The sequence below is a fragment of the Corticium candelabrum genome, chromosome 2 (genome assembly GCF_963422355.1).
Source record: "Corticium candelabrum chromosome 2, ooCorCand1.1, whole genome shotgun sequence".
Lineage (NCBI taxonomy): Eukaryota > Metazoa > Porifera > Homoscleromorpha > Homosclerophorida > Plakinidae > Corticium > Corticium candelabrum.
Window position 1 is genome coordinate 1151689 of NC_085086.1, and position 22407 is coordinate 1174095.

At 40.5% G+C, this 22407-nt stretch overlaps 3 protein-coding genes and 2 long non-coding RNA genes across 5 annotated transcripts; 4 read left to right on the plus strand and 1 right to left on the minus strand.

Annotated features, from left to right (window-relative positions):
* The first annotated feature begins 2973 nt into the window (after positions 1-2973).
* Positions 2974-5537, plus strand: LOC134198110 (piggyBac transposable element-derived protein 4-like). The gene is made up of 5 exons (XM_062667445.1): positions 2974-3259; positions 3315-3462; positions 3516-3789; positions 3852-4300; positions 4352-5537. Exons 3-5 carry the CDS (start codon positions 3758-3760, stop codon positions 4408-4410), a joined length of 540 nt encoding a protein of 179 aa, XP_062523429.1. The 5' UTR covers positions 2974-3259; positions 3315-3462; positions 3516-3757; the 3' UTR covers positions 4411-5537.
* LOC134198109 (UPF0746 protein DDB_G0281095-like) lies at positions 4411-5655 on the plus strand. Its single transcript, XM_062667444.1, has 2 exons — positions 4411-5277; positions 5341-5655. Exons 1-2 carry the CDS (start codon positions 4424-4426, stop codon positions 5378-5380), a joined length of 894 nt encoding a protein of 297 aa, XP_062523428.1. The 5' UTR covers positions 4411-4423; the 3' UTR covers positions 5381-5655.
* A 566-nt stretch (positions 5656-6221) lies between these two features.
* LOC134198107 (TNF receptor-associated factor 3-like) lies at positions 6222-9973 on the plus strand. Its single transcript, XM_062667443.1, has 7 exons — positions 6222-6481; positions 7008-7062; positions 7131-7235; positions 7299-7460; positions 7522-7605; positions 7672-7740; positions 8468-9973. The coding sequence occupies exons 1-7, from the start codon at positions 6279-6281 to the stop codon at positions 9491-9493; spliced, it is 1704 nt and encodes a 567-aa protein (XP_062523427.1). The 5' UTR covers positions 6222-6278; the 3' UTR covers positions 9494-9973.
* A 1800-nt stretch (positions 9974-11773) lies between these two features.
* On the plus strand, positions 11774-12957 carry LOC134176253 (uncharacterized). Its single transcript, XR_009969286.1, has 2 exons — positions 11774-11863; positions 12378-12957. It is a non-coding gene; the product is annotated as an uncharacterized LOC134176253 (long non-coding RNA).
* Positions 12958-19575: 6618 nt separating this feature from the next.
* LOC134176189 (uncharacterized) lies at positions 19576-21433 on the minus strand. Its single transcript, XR_009969265.1, has 3 exons — positions 20931-21433; positions 20187-20800; positions 19576-20130 (listed from the first exon to the last, which is right to left on the minus strand). It is a non-coding gene; the product is annotated as an uncharacterized LOC134176189 (long non-coding RNA).
* Between the last annotated feature and the right edge of the window lie 974 nt (positions 21434-22407).

Genomic DNA, 22407 nt, shown 5'->3' on the forward strand with positions numbered 1-22407 from the left:
CAACCACTCGTCAACCTTCTGTCGCAGACACTGTACAGTATAGATATCATACTTATCTAGGAATTACGTAATCACACATGGACAATCAGGAAATTATTAGTTGTAATACACACATTTCTAGGATCTGTATACACCAGAGAGGACCACTTTAGTTGAGCACATTGGAAGAGTCTACGATATGGTAGTGTTGTGAGCCACGTACCGTACAGGCAGATAGCTTAATTGATAGCTAAATTGAGCAAGAGCTAGTACGGTAAGTGTTGCGCGTATGAATTGATGGGACTGTTGACAATGAACAAAAGTATCTAGCTAGTGAACAGAAGCTCTAGTGAACACGCAGATCTATAGTCGCCGTAAACAGAATACATAGTAGCCGATAGTCGCCGTGAACAGGATAGTCCTCGGTGAACGTGAACAAAATTGTCACCTGTGAACAGGATTATAAGTCGCCTGTGAACAGGATAGTCACCATGAACACTATGCATAGGGCTAGTATGAACATGCAGAATAGTCGTCGTGAACAGGATAGTCGCCTGTGAACAAGATAGTCCCCGGTGAACAGTCCACGCTATAGCGGGACTATCCTGTTCACTGGGGACTATCCTGTTCATGTGAACAGGATAGTCCCCAGTGAACAGGATAGTCCCCGCTAGGGTGTTTCAAATTGCGTGAACAAGATAGTCCCCGGTGAACAGAATAGGAGCAAATATGAACAGAATAGTCCACGTGAACAGAATAGTCCCTGTACATCATCACGTGACCAAATCGTCATGTCGTCTCTATACGGCTCTGGCGTGTATTCCCTACCGTCACTGGCCTCGCGTAGCCAGACTTTTCCTGCCTACATCCTTCCAGCGGCAAGGGTCTGGCTACGCGAGACTACAAGGAGTTCGTTGCACGGAGGAGCGCCTGGGGACGCGGCTAGGTGAAAACGTGATGAATGTTCATGCCATAAAAGTGACCAGAGCTTGGCTTTCGAGTGTGAATGACACCCCTCCAAATTAGGGATCACCTAAGTAGTAGCTACACAGCAACCATAATCTAGAAGTGACAAGAATACCAAGAGACAGCTTGTCTTCCAGACTACAGCTTCCTACAAACAGTCCCAGACTGCCTGGTCCCATGCAGCAGCAGCGTAGCCAAGGAAAATTTTTGAGGTTCAAAGTTAATAGTTATTTATTCGAAATTACTATCAATTAATTTGTTTAAATCAATACTAATTTTTGTTCAGTTGTGTTGCAATTAATGTTAATTTGTTCAAAATTAATATTAATACTTTGTCAATTCACAGACTACCGTCTCTATTAAAGATAATAATTATATTATTAATTAAATTCATTAATTAATGTCGTTAGTTGCAACTCTGACTAGGACGTGGTGTTTAGAGCAATATACACTCTATCTACTAACTGACCTACTGGCCTTGGTCTATCGCCTCATATAATACCGGGACATAATCCATATCAACTAGTAGAGAATAATTAAATGTATAATTGCGTGGTATTGCAGGCCCGGATCCAGATGGGGATTAAGGGGGTTGAAACTCCCCTTTTTCAATACGCGTGGTTCAATAATTTTATATAATTTCACTAGAAAGAGAAAATTAGTAAGGCTATAAATAACCGCTACCAGGTCAACCCCTTCTTTCAAAAATTCCTGGATCCGGGCCTGTATTGTATACAGTAACTATGTTATGTACATAAAATTACCCTCTAGCTCTTCTATTCCTGACCAGTTATTACGTCGCGGGTACGTAGGTCATCACGTGGAGTGACGTCAGTAACGCGCGTACCTTGTCTCCACCTCCGGTCAGTACCCGGCTTTGCTATTCCGGTTTCCTGCAAAGGAGCCTTCGTCAATATTTTTTAAATTATAGCCTAAACGATTCGCTATTAAATTATCTTTCGAATGAACCTACTTTGAGGAGTCTACGTTCTCGTAATCGCTAGATATCGCAGTTTGCACACCTCTGACGTCATGGCCTGTTTCCGGCCACGTGACTTTATCGTCGAATAGCCACCTTTGTGAATGTTGGTAGCCAATCAAAATATTTTTCACTGTTAGACACACCTTTGAGGCGTGTCTACACATACGGGGAAATTTTTAAAGGCGCATGCGGCTTGGTCATAATTTTCTCTCGACCGGATGTCGCCGCGCTCTTGTTGAGTTGGGGCTTCGCTGCCTGTTGGCGATTTGGCTTTCTTTTTTCAGCTGCAGACAACTGATGACGAGGTTGGCGATGGTGATGATGTGTCGATGGCTTCGATATCGTCGTCCGACGATGACGCGACGGACAACGAAGAAGCGCTACCCGTCGAGGAAGACAGCGATGACGCTACGCTGTAAGTATAACGTTTTGATGTCTAATCATCTCGGTTTTTTGCGATACGTTGTTCAGTAACGTTTCTAGTACCTGTTTTGCAAGTTTGGGCGTTAGCCGTTGGGAAGAATTTGAGTTATGCGCATAGCAACGCATGAGTGTTCGGTTGCTATGACTGTGTACCCGTATGTTGTGGTAGACATCGGTATGTAAAACAGTTTGATGTCTATTCGTTTCGTTTTTTGCTATGCGCTGTTTAGTTTTTACGTTTCAGTAAGTGTTTTCCAAGTTTGGATGTTAGGAGTTGGCAAGAATTTGAGTTATGCCTATAGCAACGCACATAGCAACGGACCTGTTGTGTTGCGGTTGCTATGGCTGTGTACCTGTACCTTGTGATTACAGATGCAATATATTGCACTCATGCACACAGATTCTAATATCTCATATTTGTATTAGCCCTCCTTCACCTCACAATCATTCTCCTTTATCACCAGATCCTCATTTATCACTTCCTGCTACTTCTCTACCTGCCAATTCACCTCCTACTTCCCATTCAGCTCCCTCTTCCTCAGTCACTGCTGTTTCTGTGTCATCAATGTCAACTCTTCCCCATCAGCAACCACCACCTCAACCTCGTCAACAGCCAACTTGCCAACAGCCAGCTCGTCGTCGAGCAACTCAACAACGTCATTCACCAGCTTCCTCGTCTGAGTCATCTGACTCTGAGCCTGAGCCAGCTGCCCGTCTTGATCGCCGCACTGATGCACTGCCTGTCGAGCATTTGTGCCATGTTCCACCTGTTGATGATTACCAACGGCAATTACCACAATTTGCACCACGAAGGCCTGCTGGATTCTACCCTCCTCAACCGTATTCTACCACTGCTGTAGGATTCTTTAAATTGTTTTTCACCGACAACATGATGGAGATTATCAGAACGTATGTGTTTGATGTCTTTTCTCTGCATTTGTCTTCATGGTATAATATTCTGTAGAAACAGTAACATCAACGGTGAAGATAGCTGTAAAAAGAGTTATAGAGGCAAATCTGGAGGACGGCGAGGGGAGGGTAGTTTTCGACCAGTGACGGTTGACGAGATGAACTCGCTGATTGGGCTCTTGATATACATGGGACTTGTCAAGGTATACTATAACAAAATATTTAGTGTATTATTTTTGATTCTTTGTATCTGTAGGTTCCTGAGCTCTCAGATTACTGGCTCACAACTTTTCTCTTTTACGGGTTGTGGGCCAGAAGGTTCATGTCTCGCGATCGTTTTGACACGATCCTATTGGTCCTACAGATGGAAAATCCTCGTATTGATAAGGACCAAGAGGCTGACCCATTGAGAAAAGTATTAGCACCGTATATAACGAATTACGAAGAAATTGTCTAGAATATGGTCAGCCTCAAGCCCGTGTCTCACTTGACGAGCTCATGGTGAAAGCCAAAGGCCGTTTTGCTTTTAGGTATGTAAAGGTTTCCAAAATATAAGCTGAACAATTACTGAATATGATCTTGCTATTATTAGGCAATACATAAAAAACAAACCCGTCAAGTGGGGTGTGAAGTTGTATTGTGTATGCGATTCTATTTCTGGCTACACATACAACTTCGATATTTACACGGGCAAGGAGCGTCAATCATCAGTGGCGGCAACAGCGGGAACAACAACATCACAAGCAGCAACAACAGCAGCTGCAACCACAACACCATCAGCTGGCTCAGCTCGAAAACGACGGAAGACAACACGTCAGTCAGCAGATGACACAAGTGTGATCCATCGTACAGTCATGCGTATGATGGATCCTCTCTTTGATCAGGGGTACACTGTGTACACTGATCAATTCTATACATCAGGACCTCTGTTCAAGGAGCTCTATGACCGGCATACAATGGCCTGTGGTACAGTCCAGAAAAACAGGAAGGGTGTTCCTGCCGATTTGAAGAACATTCGTCTGTTCTCAAAATTGCCACGAGGTAACTATAGCATATGTGTTTATTAGCAAATACAATTACAGTTTTGTTTAGGTTCATTTCGTTATGAACGTGACGGTCCACTCTGTACCATTCAAATGGGTGGACCGTAACGTGGTAACACTTATGAGCACCCTTCATTCTGGACACCATCATGCTCTCTGCGAAAGATTCACCAAGGATCGTGCAAAGTATGATGGGCACCACAGGATCCGTGTTCTCAGACCTGAGGCTATTTGCGACTACAACGCCCACATGGGAGGCGTGGATAAGTCAGATCAAATGATAAAGTATTATGAAGTATTGCATAAGAGCCTCAAGTACTGGAAGAAGATCTTTCTGCACATGATTGACTTAGCTATTCTCAACAGCTTCATCATGTTTACTGCCCTTCAAAAACAATATCCTCAAGATGAACGTCTCCAGAGGAAAGGGCAGTATGCGCAGAAAGACTTCAGGTGTGAGCTTATCCGAGGGTTGGCAGGAATTGACATTAGGGAACCGTTAGCTCAATATTGTTTTTTAACAAAACGAATGATACAGATTCCCGCACCGACACCACAGCAACGGAGACGACAACAAGAAGAAGAACAACAACAACAACAGCAAAGCCAGCAATTACAATTACTATCACAACTACAACAACAAAGAGTGCACACACAAGAACAACAACTCATGCAACAACAACAACAACAACAACAAGAACAGATGCAACAACAACTCGCAGATGCACAACAACAAATACAGCAAATGCAACAACGACAGATGCAAGAACAACAACAACAACAACAACAACAGATGCAACAACAACAGATGCACCAACAACAACTACTAATACAACAACAGCAACAACAAATACAACAACAACAACTAGAACAGATGCCAAACCCTCGGTATAGCTCACACATGCCGGTTATAGCAGAGGGGCTAGTACGTTGCATTGTTTGTGTATCTGAAGGCAGGAACAACACAAGGACCAGGTATCGCTGCCAAGAATGCAACGTCCCCCTCTGTGTGGCATCTGCTGACCGACATTGTTTTAGACTTTATCATACGGAGAGGTACCATACTCAGAATGACTGAATAGTGGCTTTATATTGTATATTTACCACACTAGGAATTGACTGTATATATTGTATATATTTCTATACAGTGTTGTATATTTCTATTTATATGTTGTTGTATATTTCTATTTATATATTGTTGTATATTTCTATTTATATATTGTTGTATTAGGTGATCTATGTTATGTTTCACGATTTGTATATAGTAAAAGTTTGTTGTTTTTTAGTGTTGGTTTAGGTGTATATATGTGTATATAATTGAAAGTGTAAAGTCACTGCTGAAAATATTTTGTATTTGTTTAGCATTTTCATACCAATATTTTTTCAAATAGTCCAATCAACTTGATTGGATTGTTATGCAAATTAGAGGTAAAATAAACAGGGAGACAAAGCAAATATTGAAACAGTTAGAGGTAGTTACAAAAGTTGTGTCATTCAAATGAGCAATTTATGTACATTTCATATGTGTCAGAATTGTTATTTTTACTTCTATACTGTTGGTACAGTTGCAAATAATAGTACTTTGCTATGCGCACGCTAGATTATAAGGGCGCGCGCTAGGTAATAGAAACGCGCGCTAGATAATTATAGGCGTGACATAGTAGTGCAAAGGTGATTGAGGAACTTCGCGGGCCGGTTCTGAAGGTCTAGACTTAATGAATAAATTAAACAAAAATAAATGAGACCCACAAAAATAATTCTTGGGGTGCAATTTTAGCCCCCCAAAACCCCTGTCACGTACGTAATGTCACTAGTCCCACTCAGAAGTTCCCTACTAATTAAGTCGAAACATTCCCGTATTCGTCATAACACAGTGACGAAGGGAAGGAAGTCCCCTTGGAACCTATATAAGCGCGCATGTGTAGAGGAGACGGCCTACCAGAATTACTGGTCCCGTTCGTTTACTATATATTATAATGTCGGCACAGTCGCGACTCGCTGGGAATGTAAAAGCAGACTGCAACGCACGCAGTCCTATCTCAACCAGGCGAAAACTGAAACCAGTAAACCGAGTACCCAGCGGCCTCCTTTGCAGTGCTTGTGGAGCCCTCTTGGAAGAACCGATCCAGTCCGCATGCGGAGAACGATTCTGCGAGGAGTGCTTCAAGGCAATTGTCAAGTGAGTCTCGCATTTGGAGGGGTGAAAGCTGTAGAGGTAGTAATTACAGTATCTTGACGAGCGACGGCATTATTGCAAGGCGCGTTTCTCGGTCCATGTGACCATGACGTGTCAAGTGTCATCACCCTAGCAGTATTGCGGCAATGTCTCATAAGTAGACAAAGGTACACGTACATCCGGTCGTGTGAAAGATCAGTAAGATAGAGAAAGACGACCAGACAGGATGTGGGAAACGTGTATGTCGCGGGAAACGTGTATGTCGCTGTACTTTGCTGTGCTATGTAACAGTGCAAGCGAAAGTGTATTGTTACACGACGGCTAAGCTGCGAAAATCTCATCAACTGTCGCTATGATCAAGTTTCATATCACTCACAATCACAATCAGTCCCCTAGGGTGTGACGCATCGGTATAGCTTAATTAATAAAGGGACTGTTGTTGCACTTTCTAGATTAGGGGTCTGTAGACGAACCACTGTCGCTGACTTTGTACTTTCTTAACTAAGACCGCTGTTGTCGTATTCTGTAGAGGTGGCAGCAGTCCGACCTGTCCATGCTGTGGCCAATGTATCGACGTCAAAGGGGTCAGTAACCACGACTAGACAGCAATTTCCTTTGTTGCATAATTGAGTTTCTCTATGATATTCTCCAGTCGTGGCCAGACGTGTTTGCCGCCAAGGAACTAAACCAGCTCATTTTCTACTGCCACAATCACGAGTCCGGCTGCACCTACAATGGCAGAAAGTCTGATCTTGAGGTGAGTCGTGTTGTTTGTGCGCGCCACCGGCGATCTAGATAAGATAACTAGATCATTGTCTAGACTCATACCCCGAATTGTCAGCACAGACTCGAAAAATGCGACAATGAAGGTTGTAGCGAATACGTTCCGCTTGCTGGTAAGGCACATCACGAATCGGTCTGTGATTACCGTCAAGAGATCTGCCCTCATTGCCATCAACCGATTGTAGTCCACTCCCTACATGTATGTCGCTGCTGATTGTTTAGTTTTGACTCTTTGGTGTAAAATTTCGTTTGTGTTGCAGTTGCATCGCGAGAATTGCACGCATTTTCCCGTTCCCTGTCCTAATGGTTGCATGAATGATAAGGATACTATGCTAAGGAAGGACGTAAGTCTCATGTAGTGGGAATGTCTAATATTATGGTGTGTAACATCCTTGTTGTTATATTTGTAGCTTCCTGATCATTTGGAAAGGTGTCCACGGAAGAAGGATGCTTGTTCCGTAATAGGCTGTACATATAAGGTAATTGTTGAGATTTAAGTTTTCCCCAAATAGTAATTATAATAATTGTAAATAGAATTATTGATCTGTTGCCCAGCTGCAGGATGGCAGTACTGTACATCTGGGTTAATGGTTCTATTCTTGACCTCTGATTGGCCATGTAGGAATGTAAAGGCTGTAAAATCCTCTACTTTAGAATAGGAAATTTTGTGATAGTTATGTCAGTTCTCTTTATGTGTGTGTGTGTGTGTGTGTGTGTTTCATGTTGCCCCTATGAGGGAAAACACCAGATGTGGTGAGATAAAAATAAATTATATTATTATAGGTTTCATTAGCCATTGCCAATGATCGTTAAATCGGGTCTGATAATCTGAAGGTCTCAGTATGAACAGTTCGTTGACCCAGAATTGTTCCAGCACATACAAAGTTCCAGTGCTGTCACTGTGGCTTCTCTCTTCCCTACAGCCTCACCCTACTTTACTATGTAGGCCATGATTACATAAGAAGTCATAAAGTATGCAGGGAACATTTGATGTCTACTTAGTTGTAGTAGACATGTGCTAGTTAGTAGTATGTTTGTTTTGACAATTAACAAGTGCTGCCTGTCTTTCAAACCAGTGAAAACCTTCCACATGCCAGAGGGCATCCATCAAATACATACATACATGGATACACACATTTTCAGTTTTATCTATACACTAGATTAATGTCAATTACTAGTGGTTTGCATACTTTGTTTGTTGTGTAGGCGTCTAGAGAAGAAATGGTACCTCATATGGAATTAGGACATAGCAGGCATATTAGCTTGATCAATAGTGAAGTAATTTCTATGAAAGAAGACATAACCAGGATGGAAACAAAGTTGGACAGTCAATTGAATGAACAACAACAGGCACAGCAAGCTTGCAAGGATCGAATCCATTCAATATCTCAGCAGACAAACCAGTTGGAAGTTGGTTTAAATGAAGCTGCTACACAACAGAAATTGATGCAGCAGAAGACATTAGAAGCATGTTACCAATCTGTCGATAATTTACAGAAAGACATGAAGGAACAATTACAATCGTTTGAGCATCATATGCGAGGTCTGATGGAAAAGTGTATGAAATTTGAAGAAATAATAATTACACAGTCTACCAGAATTCAACAACTAGAAGAAGATATCGCGAAGAATAAAAAATCTAGTGGCATGACGGAAGCATCTCAGCAACAATTTCAATCCCAAGATCGTATTCTTGCTTCCCACGACATCAAGTTAGCCGAGCATAGTCTGCGGTTAGATATGATGGATTGCAAGAATACCGATGGCGTGTTGTTATGGAAGATTACCGAAATCAGACGACGCAGAAGAGAAGCAGTGAATGGCAAAACACCATCTATATACTCACAGCCATTCTATACGTCGCCAAATGGCTACAAGATGTGTGCAAGGCTGTACTTGAATGGAGATGGGATGGGTCGTGGATCTCATTTGTCTTTATTCTTTGTCATTATGCGTGGCGAATATGACTCGTTGCTTCCATGGCCTTTCCAGCAGAAGGTGACTCTGATATTGATAGATCAAGGCGGACGACATCATATCTCTGATACCTTCAGGCCTGATCCATCTTCGTCTTCATTCAAGCGGCCAAGGAGTGAGATGAACATTGCCAGTGGATGTCCATTGTTCGTCTCACTTTCTACTCTGGATGGGGGAGGATACATCACCGATGATACATTGTTCATCAAAATGGTAGTTGACTCTACTGAACTGTATCGTCCTGATGCACGATAATAGTCGGCTTGTGCACTAGTCCACATGGGATCGTTCTCAGCCGAGGATCGGTCGGTTGCCAATATGAGCTCATGATCCTTCCATCCTTTGGAACACCAACTGACCATGGCTTACTAATGCGGCACTTAGTGGACTGGATGACACAAGGCCCCCTAAGCACTTCAAACCTAACACCTGGAAAGTAAGCTGCTCCTCCTAAACTGACATTACATTGTATAGGACTTTTTTATATATTTATATGGTATATATCATACACAGTACTTGTGTTCTAGCTGTAAAGTTGCTTTTGGTACTGCTTTGCCAACTGGTATGCCTTGCCTATCTAAAAAAATCTAAGGAAGTTACCAAGCAATTATGACGGTTTATTTGACTCAAGTACGGCAATTGTTTCCTAATCTACCACCATCTTATCTGCCACGTAGGTGGTCCACCTGTGATTTGGGAAGGCATGCGGACTCTCCCCCAATCAGGATGGGATAGGGACTGCTCCCCCAACGTGATGGGGACTGTGTGGTCACACGTTTTCAAGAGAGTTTCTGTAGCCAATTCACACGTAACTCACAGGGCAGTGAAAGGTCGGAGTACGCGAGATTAGATGAATTGTTTGCTGGTTACAGAAATGGGTGGAGTTAGAAGGGGATTCCCCTCATCAGCATGTGACTAGATTACTCTGTGGCGCAAACAAATGATACCCTGAGCCCTGTCGTCTCAAAAGTGCGGAATCTTTAGTATCTAATCTCAAAAAAATTAGCCGCGTTCGTTCGGATCACTTTGAGTCCTACAACGCATGCTGGAATGACACGTCTGATACCCTTGCCCAGCCTCTCGTGCACCCAGCTAGTAAATTACCTGTACACAGTTAGTCGCAGCAGCCTGCGTGAAAATATTACATAGGCAAGCCTGTCCAAGTTCGTCTAGGTGCTACTCGTCTGGAAGTTAGTGGCTCCATGATGGGATCCCGTCGCCAATCGGTGATTAAGACTATAGCTGTTCGAAGAACGTCTTCATTGAGACACACAGCAAGGAAGTTCTCATGCTGCGTAATAATTACAGATCAGATCCTGAAGCTTCCACTCTATACCCTAGTTCGTCCACTTCCTGGCAGCACAAACACTCAACTACGTTAGGTATTACAGAACACCTGTTGCACCTGCACCAAGCACCTGCACCAAGCAGTGTTCCCAACTCGATTTTCGTTCTCATCAGACAGATCTTCACCGGTGATCTGTCTGCCGTCATGGCCGTCAATGTATTCAACTGCGTTGATGTCACGCTGAGTAGGTCCGTACTCTGGCTCGAAACTGTAAGGTCGAACACCAGACAGAAAAGAACAAAGCGTATGCGTTCGAATCCGTCCGCAACTGCATCTAACCCGATGGCATGCGCGTGTGGCTTTGCACCAATGACGTCATGTACCTCGCTTACCCGACACGCCCCTTTCTTTCGACGTTTCTCCTGCCGTGAAGATGTCGCGCACAAAACCTATGTTCCTTCGAATTGTCGGTTTATGGAAGGGACTTGTATCTGACCCCAACTTGAAAATCGTGGGAGTTCTCCTTTAAAAGGTGTGTTCACACTATATGGTTTGCGAGCCTGGTTTGAGCTTGTTATCACAAGTGAGTTAGTGTTAAACGTTGCACGTGCCCCATGGCATGCTGGTTTGCGGTGGGTTTGCAAACCAAAGGTAGGTAGGTTTGCGGTTTGCGGTTACTTGAGTCTGGTTTGGAGCTATCAAAACATTCCTAGCTGTTTAGCGTCTAGTAACCAGAGTAGCAGTCTGCGTAGCGCATCGCTACGAGAGTAGCAATGGAAATCATCGTCTTACTGTGGTGGATGCTGCTAGAAACAGGGCGTCAACAGCAAGAATCTTGCGCGTGCAAGATGACAGATGACGTCGTTTTTCGTCGCTATCGCAGTGCTAGCAGAGCACGGAACTGTTGTCTCGTTTGTCATGCGGAGTATTCTAACTCTGTTGTCAGACGCCATGTCTAGAGATTCCTGCTCAAACAATGGATCGCAATAGCGTGCTAGGTTGACAAACCAGGTAATCAAACCCAGTCTAAAAAGTCTTTTCACGAATTTTAGTCTGAACACAGGTTTGTACTGTATGCTAATTTCTTTCCTTGTATCACGCAAATCAAAACAACACACCATGGTTTGTAACCATAGTGTGAACACACCATACTTTGATTGCTGTTAGTGCGCCTGGCCAGATAATATCTGTGATGTGTGTCACACTGTGTGGATCTGTATTCATATTCGAGTGAAATGCTATGGCTGCATCCTCTTTTGTGAAAGTCACCAAAACCAACACTGATGGAGGTAGACAAAAACACCTCACTAGTACAGAAGTCTGAGAACAGCTAAAAGGTACAGTCTAAAAAGTGCCCTACAAACAGAATTAGACGGGATCAACATAAATGCCCTAGAATGTATGTAGACTAGGCTAGGCTCAGAATACACACAACTCTTTGCTGTAGGCTTTGGACTATAGGCTATGTTTGTTTGTTTAGTCAGTAATGGCATGCATTTTGAACATCTTCTTTAATTAAAATGTAAAACAATTTAGTGTATTACAAACATAGAGCATAGCTGCTTTCACATCTGAATATATAAACTGTTCTGTGCTCTTGGTAATAATAATTATTAATTACTGTACAAAACTTTTAGTTCCAAGTTGTATTTAATTTGCATTAATTAATTCTTTATAAACCTAGACTAACCTATGTACTTTGCTAGAAGTGAGAGATATATTCCAGTGACATATGCTAAAACTTTTGATATATGATATTATGTCCTCACCTATTGTGTAGTAATAACTGATCGTTCAGCGTCAATTGTATTGCTTGTCGTTATTCATCCATAGCTTTTGCAAATTGCTTAGACTTGACCAACCCAGCTGTCTCAAATGATGTTATGCAAATATACTATCTCAAAGATTTCACACTTGATCTCTACAGCACACAAGAAAGACACTCTATAGCAGAAAAACCTTGTTTAGAAATTAGAATTCAAATGGAAGAAGCAGTCTTAGCAACCAAAAATTGTGGCTATGAAGTCATCGAACAACTGATAACTGCATATCCAGCACAGACATTATCCTTGTTGTTTGTATTGACTTCATTGAAATGGAAACAGCTATAAAAATATCATAGAGCTTGAATGAAATGGAGAGAAAGCGGATAAGTTTGCCCGAGTATCCATTCACTGGAAGAGAAGGCAGCAGTTCACAATCAATGTGAATATTGAAAACTGGAAATGATCGATGCCATGAGTACAGACGTATAGTTGTAGTGTCTAGTGCTGTAACATTTTTTCCTACTTATTAATTGCAGTGAACAACAGATCAAAGATATTTTATGTAAGGTAAATGGAGGACCACTTATGTCGTGGTAAACTCAAAACTATGTCAACAATCTTTGATGCCTCAATACTTAATTATTAATAAATATCGTTGTTCTCAACATGCGATCTAAGTAAAGTGAATGCTCAACGTTTACAATTACCCCATCTTACCATGCAGTCAAGAAAGAATGCACAGCAGTCATCTACTGATTAAAGTTTTAGCTGTTGCTTTATAAATATAAGTCTGTTTCTTAGATCCATAAGTTCCATAACAGCAGATGCACGTATAGCCAAATGCAGTACCACTACCTATAGCTGTATATCAAGCAATCATGAACCAACCATTGATTTGCACAAAATTACACTATTCATATCTATTGGCAGAGTTCAATATGATCAACTGCATGGTGTTCATGACTGACCACTCTTTTGCTTTGATCAGATATACCTCCATGACTGGTCAAGGCCTTATAGTTATTGCATGGTAGGGAATCAATGAGTGACCCAAACATCTAGACAACTGACCCAAGTAGCTGGCAAAATCTATTGTAGAGTTGATGATCCCCAGATGCATGAATAACGATACTGTTACAATACTGTAACAGTTTGATTGTATTTTAATAACGAATATATACGGTCGTGAATGCGATGCAACAAATGAATGCCTAAAATTTCAAATGTCAGGTCAACCTCTTCTGCTAGAGCACAATGTCCATCAAAAAAGTTTGCCATATAGTCCACTCTGCAATATATACATTCAATACTGCAATATATATATTCACTACGGTTCTCTAGCTGTGTCAGTTCAATAAAGTTCAAAAATGAATAAATAAGGGCATATCATGCACTATCTATGCTTGCACTGAATAACAGTACGTTTGTGAGACTATATATGTATAGAGGTTAACTGGCCCACTGCTGTTGAGACTGCAATTAGAATGCAACACGTGCACACCAGATTTAGCTAGGCTTGCTAGCAAATCTACAACTGCAGTTGCAGCAAGACACATAAAGACAAACAGGCAGTTCTACGTTATGTGAAAGGTGTTACACCATTGAGTAAAACAATTGATTGAGAGCTGAAGCATATAGCTAGCTTGCATGCAACCGAGGTGCTAAATAAGGTCCTGTTTAAATGTATACCTAGGGCCTCGATCATGCAATCATGCTGAAGTATATCTTTGAGTTCCTCTGATGTCCAATCCCTCAAATTAAACGAAATCTAGCGCCTCAAACCTACAAGTTTAGTGATGCAATATGATTCCATGTGTACTATTGCTTACAGTGATGCAATAACTAGCATAAGCACTCTCCTAGTTGAATCAATCAGCAATGATCTCACCAGTACCAAACAGATTCCTGCATGTCCATGCAACATCAAGGAATATCACAAAGACCTGCAATGATCTTATCAAAAAAGAGTTTGAGCATAATTAGGGAATGCTCCCCTCCATGCTACATGGATATCATTGATTAGGAATGTGGCAAGACCTAGAATCACAAGTGGGTGATTGGAATAGACACTTAACTATAATGCATATTGATCCCTTTCTGCATGTATATTCACTCACCCTGCATGCTAGCAATTCGTAATCCACAAAGAAATTGCAACACATGCACTCACAAATACCTATGAACCCCGTATTCCCATTTTCGAATGCTATAGGGAATCTGAGTATATAGACACCACAGCTTCTTGTGTGGTAATATGTATCTGATGTTATTACATACTTTAGAGATTGCATATTACTTAGTGTGATTCATATCAGTTATTAACAATCTTGCATTATCTCTTCATCACCTCCTCCATGCACCCAAATGACATTTAATTAAATTATCAAGACCTTGTCCATGCATGGAAGTCTTCAAAACTTAAATTTTGTGGAGTCCAACCAAAACGTTTGCCTTATATATTCTACTCTGCAATATCTACATTCAATACGGTTCTCTGTGTCAGTTTAATATAAAGTTCAAAAATGAATAAATATGGGCAAGGATAATTGGCCCATTGCTGTTGAGGCTTCAATCAGAATGCAACACGAGTACACTCCAGATTTAGGCTTTCTAGCAAATCTACAGTTTCAGTTGCAACAGTTGCTGCAACAAAGACACATAGAAACAAACAGACAGCCACAATTAATTTGCTCTGTTTTTGAAAGCGGTTAGTAATTAATTACACCATTGAGTAATACAAATGATTGAGGGCTGAAACCTAGAGCTAGCATGCAACCGAGGTGCTTATAATTCTAGGGTCCTGTTTATATGTACTATACATAGAGCTTCGATCATGCTGAAGCATGTCTTTGAGTTCCAATGTCTCAAATTAAACGAAATCTAGCGCCTGAACTCTAAAGGTTCAGTGATGCAATAAGATATTCCATGTACTCATGCAATTCACCTATTGTTTACAGTGAATGCAATAACTAGCATAAGCACTCTCCTAGCTGACTCAATCAGCAATGATCTCACACATACCAAACAGATTGCTGTCCATGCAACATCAAGGAATACCACAAAGACCAGCAATGACCTTATTAAAAAAGGGTTTCACCATAATAAGGGGTAGCCCCTCCATGCTGTATGGATATCATTGTCTACGAATGTCACAAGACCTAGAATCACATGCGGGTAATTGCAATAGACTCTTAACTATAACGCATATTGATCCCTATCTGCATGTATTCACTTACCCTATTAGCCATTCAGAATCTGAGTAGACCCTAACAGCTTCTTGTGTGGTAGTATGCATTAGTTATTACATACTTTAGAGATTGCATATTACTTAGTGTGATTCATATTGGTTATGGACAATCTTGCATTATCTCTTCAGCACCCAAATGACATTTAAATTATCTAACCCTTGTCCATGCATGGAAGTCTTCAAAACTTAAATTTTGTGGATGTCCAACCAAAACGTTTGCCTTAGATATTCTACTCTGCAATACATACATTCAATACGGTTTTCTGTGTCAGTTTAATATAAAGTTCAAAAATGACTAATTATGAGAATGTCACCATGTATCCTTGCACTGACTAACAGATATATTTGTGAGACTATCTATATAAAGGTAAATTAATTGGCCCACTGCTGTTGAGGCTTCAATTAGAATGCATCACGCGTACACTCCAGATGTAGGCTTGCTAGCAAATCTACAGCTTAGTTGCAACAGTTGCTGCAACAAGGACAAATTAAAAAGACAGCCACAATTAATTTGCTCTGTTTTGCGAAAGGTGTTAATTACACCATTGAGTAATACAAATGATTGAGGGCTGAAGCTTATAGCTAGCTTGCATGCAACTGAGGTGCTTAGCTAATTATAAGGTCCTGTTTATATGTGCTATACATAGGGCTTCGATCATGCTGAAGCATGTCTTTGAGTTCCTCTGATGTCCAATGTCTCAAATTAAACTAAATCTAGCGCCTGAACCCTATAGGTTTAGTGATGCAATAAGATATTCCATGTACTCATGCAATTCACCTATTGTTTACAGTGATGCAATAACTAGCATAAGCAATCTCCTAGCTGACTCAATCAGCAATGATCTCACCCATACCAAACAGATTCCTGTCCATATGCAACATCAAGAAATTCACAAAGACCAGCAATGATCTTATCAAAAAAAGAGTTTGACCATAGGAGGGATAGTCCCTCCATGCTGCATGGATATCATTGACTAGGAATGTCACAAGACCTAGAATCACATGTGGGTGACTGGAATAGACCCCTAACTCTAGTGCATATTGATCCCTATCTGCATGTATTCATTCACCCTGCTAGCAATTCAGAATCTGAGTAGACCCTAACAGCTTCTTGTGTGGTAATATGTATCTTATGTTATTACATACTTTAGAGATTGCATATTACTTAGTGTGATTCATATCTGTTAGTGTGATTCATCAGTTATTGACAATTTTGCATTATCTCTTCATCACCTCCATGCACCCAAATGGCATTTAAATTATCAAGTTCTGGTCCATGCATGGAAGTCTTCAAAACTTAAATTTTGTGGATGTCACAAAGATTTTGATCCATGCAATCACTTGTCCTATAGCAATAGAGCTAAAACTTAAACAATTAATTAATTAACAACACAAGTTGGAAAGAGAACTAAAGTTTACATCATGGAATTGCATGGTGCTGCACTTTACTTGCAGAGATATTGCCAAAAAAATCAACGCATAGTATCCGAAAGCTCAACTGGGTTGGCTAGTTAATTACTAACCATGTAGGTAATTAACACTCTATGCACACATGATGTAGAGAAGTAACTCACAAGCAGATTGATGCATTTCCAGATAACTGCAGAAGTCTCGCATCCGGACATACGCACATTCTACAATAGAAAACAACGTACTTCAATTTACCTACATCCCCATGTGCTGAGAAAGAGTTAAATACCTGAGTTATTGCACCTGCCAAGTATAACGTCATAGCGTGAACATCCATGGTGACAGATTCCAGCCATTTAAGCATGCGTTCTGCATGGCCGGTTCATTAAACAACAAGTGCAAGAAACTTTGGGTTGAAGTACGTGGTAGTATAATGGTCATAAGAAGACTGTATACAGTATGCCTTTCCTAGCTTTCAAGACTATATTTCATGTCCAATTAACTGCCAAATTGATGCATATATTCTAATTAAGTATTGTTTGTACCAAGATAGTACTAGCTGCACAGTTTCTTATTTCAAAGTACATCCGGTTATACCTTGTCAACCTGCCACATTCCACCATATGTTAATGGCAGATAAGCAAAAGACATTTAGAGAACTTAGGTAACATTAGGTCTATATTAGACAATGTTTAGACACACTCTGCCAATTGGCTACAACGATTGAGTACTGACAATCATGTCCTGCTTTTGCAAGTTGTGCCTATTAAAGACAACTGATGCTTTACCATGTCATTATAGCAACCAGAGTGCAGAACAGGAAAGAAACAGTAAGTATAAGTGTTCATATATACTGCAGTTAATTGGCACATACACTTGCTTAAAGTTCATTAACAAGTTTTGGATAAAAACAAACGACATGTATGCCAACAAACTGACAAACACACACATGCACACACACACACACACACACACACACACACACACACACACACACACACACACACACACACACAAACACAAGCTGCTATAGGATAAAACCAACTTTTGCCAAGAGCACAGTATAACATTATGTATACATGCACACGGCCTGCTACAGGTCAGAGCATCTCTTCCCAGCCTGTTTGTACAACACATTGCATGCATCTCCACTAGTCATTTCATTGACCAAACATAAAGTGTACTCATAATATACAAGGAAAGTGGACTAAACTGAGTTGAAAGAAGACTTATTATCTGGTATGGTATTTCGTTTCCTTTCCAGTACATCTCCCAATTAACTGAGACGTCCGCATGCTGGTACAGACCTACCCATGGGCGTTGGTCACAAACACTTCAGGCAATTACAAATAGGTAGCAATGTACTCTATCCCTACATCTTTGAAAATCAACTAATTAATTTTAGTACAATAGTCACTGATAAACAATGCATCAACACTTTGTAATTTAGTTGTGTACAATATTGCTATCTCTTCAGTTATGGCACCATCCAACAACCCAATTACGTCAGAGGAGATTTCCATGTGTGTAGCTACTCTAACAGAGCTTACTCAGCCACTAAAGCACATGAAAGAGACAGGAGACACAAAGACTGAAGATCTCTATTGGGGAATTAGAACTCAATTGCAGCAAGTCAGTTGCATCAATGACAGAATAATGACTATAAAGTCACACATCAAACAAGTGATGTCCGAATCTAATAGAGACAACGTGGCCACTTGTATTGACCTCAGCAATAAAGACGTACTACTACCTGAAATCGTAAAACAGAATATGGATGAGTTAGAGAAAATGAGAAACAAAATGGATCAATTTGTTACTTCGTTAGAGGAGAAGGCAGCAACCCAAGCGATAACAATTGAGAAACTACAGAAACTGCTTACAAAAACACTTTAAAAGTGTAGAAACTGTATGATTGTTGTTGTAGTTATTGCTTCCTACAGTGGCATACAAGTAACTATAGCATAGCTTTATAACTGTATGATAGTACAGGGGTGGTGAAAAAAAAGCAGGCGCTGGAGGGGTGGCTGCAACTGAAATATTGAGATTGGAGACGTCGCCCCTCCATTATTGAATGATAATCAGTGTAGTTGTTTGCAAGTAGAAAGAACATTGGATGGTACGTGTTGCAGTTGACTCACTTGCTGTGATCATGTGTGCATGCTAATGGCAAACCAAACATATTCAGTTAAAATCAAAATGGCTGCAGTCTGTTACAAAATTCTCTCCCCCCTCCCCCCTTCCAATCCAAAGGAGCTTCCATTGTCCCTGTAGCACATGCATGTGTAGTTACATAACTCCATATAGATGCATGCATGTGACCTTCTCAAAGTGAAAGGAGAAACTGACTATTAGAATACAAATATGTATATTGCCAAATACAAAACCGAGTCAACCAAAGTTGTAATTCATTAATGTAACAAATTTAGACTGACCAGAAACATCAGCGACCACAGATCTAGAAAAATTTCACACAAACTGAAAGTAACAGCACCACAGCAGTCACTGTATTAGATCAAGAATCTGCAAAAGTCAGTCAAGCAAAGTATTCTACTAGTATCTGCAAATAGCTCTCAGATAGGTCAACTGTTGGTATTTTAGTGTTTATTAACATGTGTGACTAAGTGTTTCGGAGTATTTGCCACCACCCTGACTAATCAGTATATATGGCTCAAGCCAACTCCATTATGAGTACCAAAATTCCTATTGATACCCAGAATGCAATTGTGTCTACTGCTATACTACTACACCATCATAAAAGTTAAAAGTTATTACTAATACAAACACCAATGTTTAGTCCTTACCACAAGTTTATAAAGCAATTTGATAATAACATCACGTAAATCTTTGTTTATCCATGCAAATGTTGCTTTGAGATCTCTCTCCCAACAGGCCAATTCTCTGCATCACATATAACAGCTTGAACAGTGTTGCCTCTTAATTGGCATTAGTTGTTTGTTAATCCAGAGGCTGATTATGCTACGAACCGTTTCAGATGGAATATCAGTTTTGGTTATTGCCTTCAAGTCTTCATCGAGAACTCCCACGTGTCACCAAATGTTGGTTGTTTCTGAGGAGCTAATGGATTGACAGACCTCATGAAGAACACCAACAGCAATGACATCAGACAAGCCTTTGAAAAAGCCGTCAAGTTAATTGATCAAGTTTGGCATGGCTCTTCCTGAAATGATAAAAATATAACCTTTTTGTATTTCACGACTGTAGACATACACTCACAATTTATGGTCCAGATTCAAAATTTTTGACTGACTATAGAGTCTTGTCTAGTCACTGCTACAAGTAAACAGGGTTGCAGGTGGTTGTCAAGTTTGGAGCCAAATTTGGGTGTTGCTGCCCAGTACAGTGTACTTGGAGCCAAAGTCCTTGAACACCCAGACAATTGCTGCGCACTAGGGTCAGCTTCGGTCACAACTGGCATACTGTATACACGTGCTGCTATGGTACCCTCAGCTGTCATCTTCCGTGAAGCGTCGTATAAACAGATCATTGATACCACAATTCTCGTACTGGCAAGACCCAGAGTCCAGACTCTGACATGACATTGACAGAGACTGGACTCAGGCACAGGGACACATTAAATTTTTAGGAGCCTTCTGAAGTCAAAGGATCCGTGTCTGAAGGCAAGGTCAAACTTGGCTCTGATGTCCCCGTAACAACACCACTGATAAAGTGATTAATGTGCAAACACAACTTATTCAGTAAATAGCCAGCATGCTCATGCTTTTGACTATACATTTCATGAGTACCTACTTGGATGTTCGTGTGACTGACTAAAATTTACATTCTTTGATATCAGTGGCTTTGATGGTCTTTAATTACAACATCAACATCTACAAACAACAAAGAGAAACAATGAGAGAGTGTTGTATATTTATAAAGTAGCTGCATGAGCAACAATGTAATTTGACAGAAAATTCACACTAAGGTTGTAGACAAACATCTCTAAATTAACTTATATACCCGATGAGCTGCATGCAGCTGCCAGTACGTGACCTTGGTGACTGCTCTATAGATAGAAACCTGTCACTACATGTACAAATGGCAAGAAAGGATGACAGAACAAAGCTGTAGATGTGCGCTTCCGTTTACATCCCTCTAGATACTTAGACACTATATGCCAGAATATCAACAGACATACAAACACTATGGCTCTCTACCCAGTCTCTGTTTACCAACTAAGCCCACTCACTTCTACTATACTATCTTGAAATTCATTGAAATACCCTGCATTTGTAGTTACGAGAACAACGTAAGCTACAAAACAACAAAGACTAGAGACGCTATATAGAGCAATCAAGACACAAGTCAACAACAACGAAATACTAACGATGATATCAAAACAGCAGAACGTCAGACCGCCAATTCTAGTGCCTAGGCGCAGAAATGCGATTGGTCACATGATTTCAGTGGTTTAGATCACATGACCGGAAACAAAATGCCACACAGAGTTTGACTTGTTCATAGTACACGATGAATACGTTTATGCACCTTCAAGCTTCAAATCAATCGTTCATATTTTTGCAATGTTCATACACTTCACAGAGTCAGTCGTCTCAGATATAGTTGCCAGGTGTGCATCTACTCTGTCAATTGCAAAGCTTTCGTATTCTCTACAGCACATGAAATTTAAAAAACGCTAGACATGAAACAAGAAGGTCTTTCCTTGGATATTAGAATTCAAGTGAAGAAAGCCAGTCATATCAATGAAGAAATTGTAGCTACGAAGTCCCACATCAAACAACCGAGGACTGCAAGTATCCAATAACGACAATGTGGCTGTTTGTATTGACCTCATTCAATAGGAAACAGCAATAATAGTTCACTGGAGGGAAACACAGCAGTTCACAATTGACAATCGAAAAACTGGAAAAGATGATTAAAGACATGCAATTGCAATGACCATTGCTGTAAGATATTCTGTATTCATTGCAATGAACAACTTATATGAAAGACTTAATTTTCTATTTAAGATAATTGGAAAGCCATGCAATTATGTGTAGTCGTAGTAAACTCAAACTATAGTTTGAGTTTACTACGACTACACATATATGCCAAGAATCATTGATAGCTCAATACATAATTCTAGATATCATAGCAGGTCTCAACATGCGATATGGGTGACATGTTCAGCATACATATGCTGGTTCGTATGATTGCTGGATACATATATACTGCATGCTACTGTACATATGGAAGAAACAAACCTGCAAGGAGCGATTTTGAGACTGCATGGATTGTAAAGTAGAAATGATTGAGAAGTGAATCAATAAGCAACAGTTAGAATTTTAATCAATAGATGTCTGCTGTCATTCTTTTCTTACTGCCTGGTGAGATAGGGGCTGCCATTTGCACAGAATGTAAACTATTGATATCCGGCCAAAATACATTCAATATGGTTCTGTGTTTCAGTTAAAATTTATCCAGGCTACTATGTACA

Coding starts and splice junctions, on each gene's coding strand:
- LOC134198107 (XM_062667443.1), top strand. CDS start 6,279: ATGTCGGCACAGTCGCGACTCGCTGGGAATGTAAAAGCAGACTGCAAC. Junction 6,482..7,007: donor TGCTTCAAGGCAATTGTCAA/GTGAGTCTCGCA, acceptor CGTATTCTGTAG/AGGTGGCAGCAGTCCGACCT. Junction 7,606..7,671: donor ATACTATGCTAAGGAAGGAC/GTAAGTCTCATG, acceptor TTATATTTGTAG/CTTCCTGATCATTTGGAAAG.
- LOC134198109 (XM_062667444.1), top strand. CDS start 4,424: ATGAGCACCCTTCATTCTGGACACCATCATGCTCTCTGCGAAAGATTC. Junction 5,278..5,340: donor AGGAACAACACAAGGACCAG/GTATCGCTGCCA, acceptor ACATTGTTTTAG/ACTTTATCATACGGAGAGGT.
- LOC134198110 (XM_062667445.1), top strand. CDS start 3,758: ATGGTGAAAGCCAAAGGCCGTTTTGCTTTTAG. Junction 3,790..3,851: donor AAAGGCCGTTTTGCTTTTAG/GTATGTAAAGGT, acceptor TGCTATTATTAG/GCAATACATAAAAAACAAAC. Junction 4,301..4,351: donor GTTCTCAAAATTGCCACGAG/GTAACTATAGCA, acceptor AGTTTTGTTTAG/GTTCATTTCGTTATGAACGT.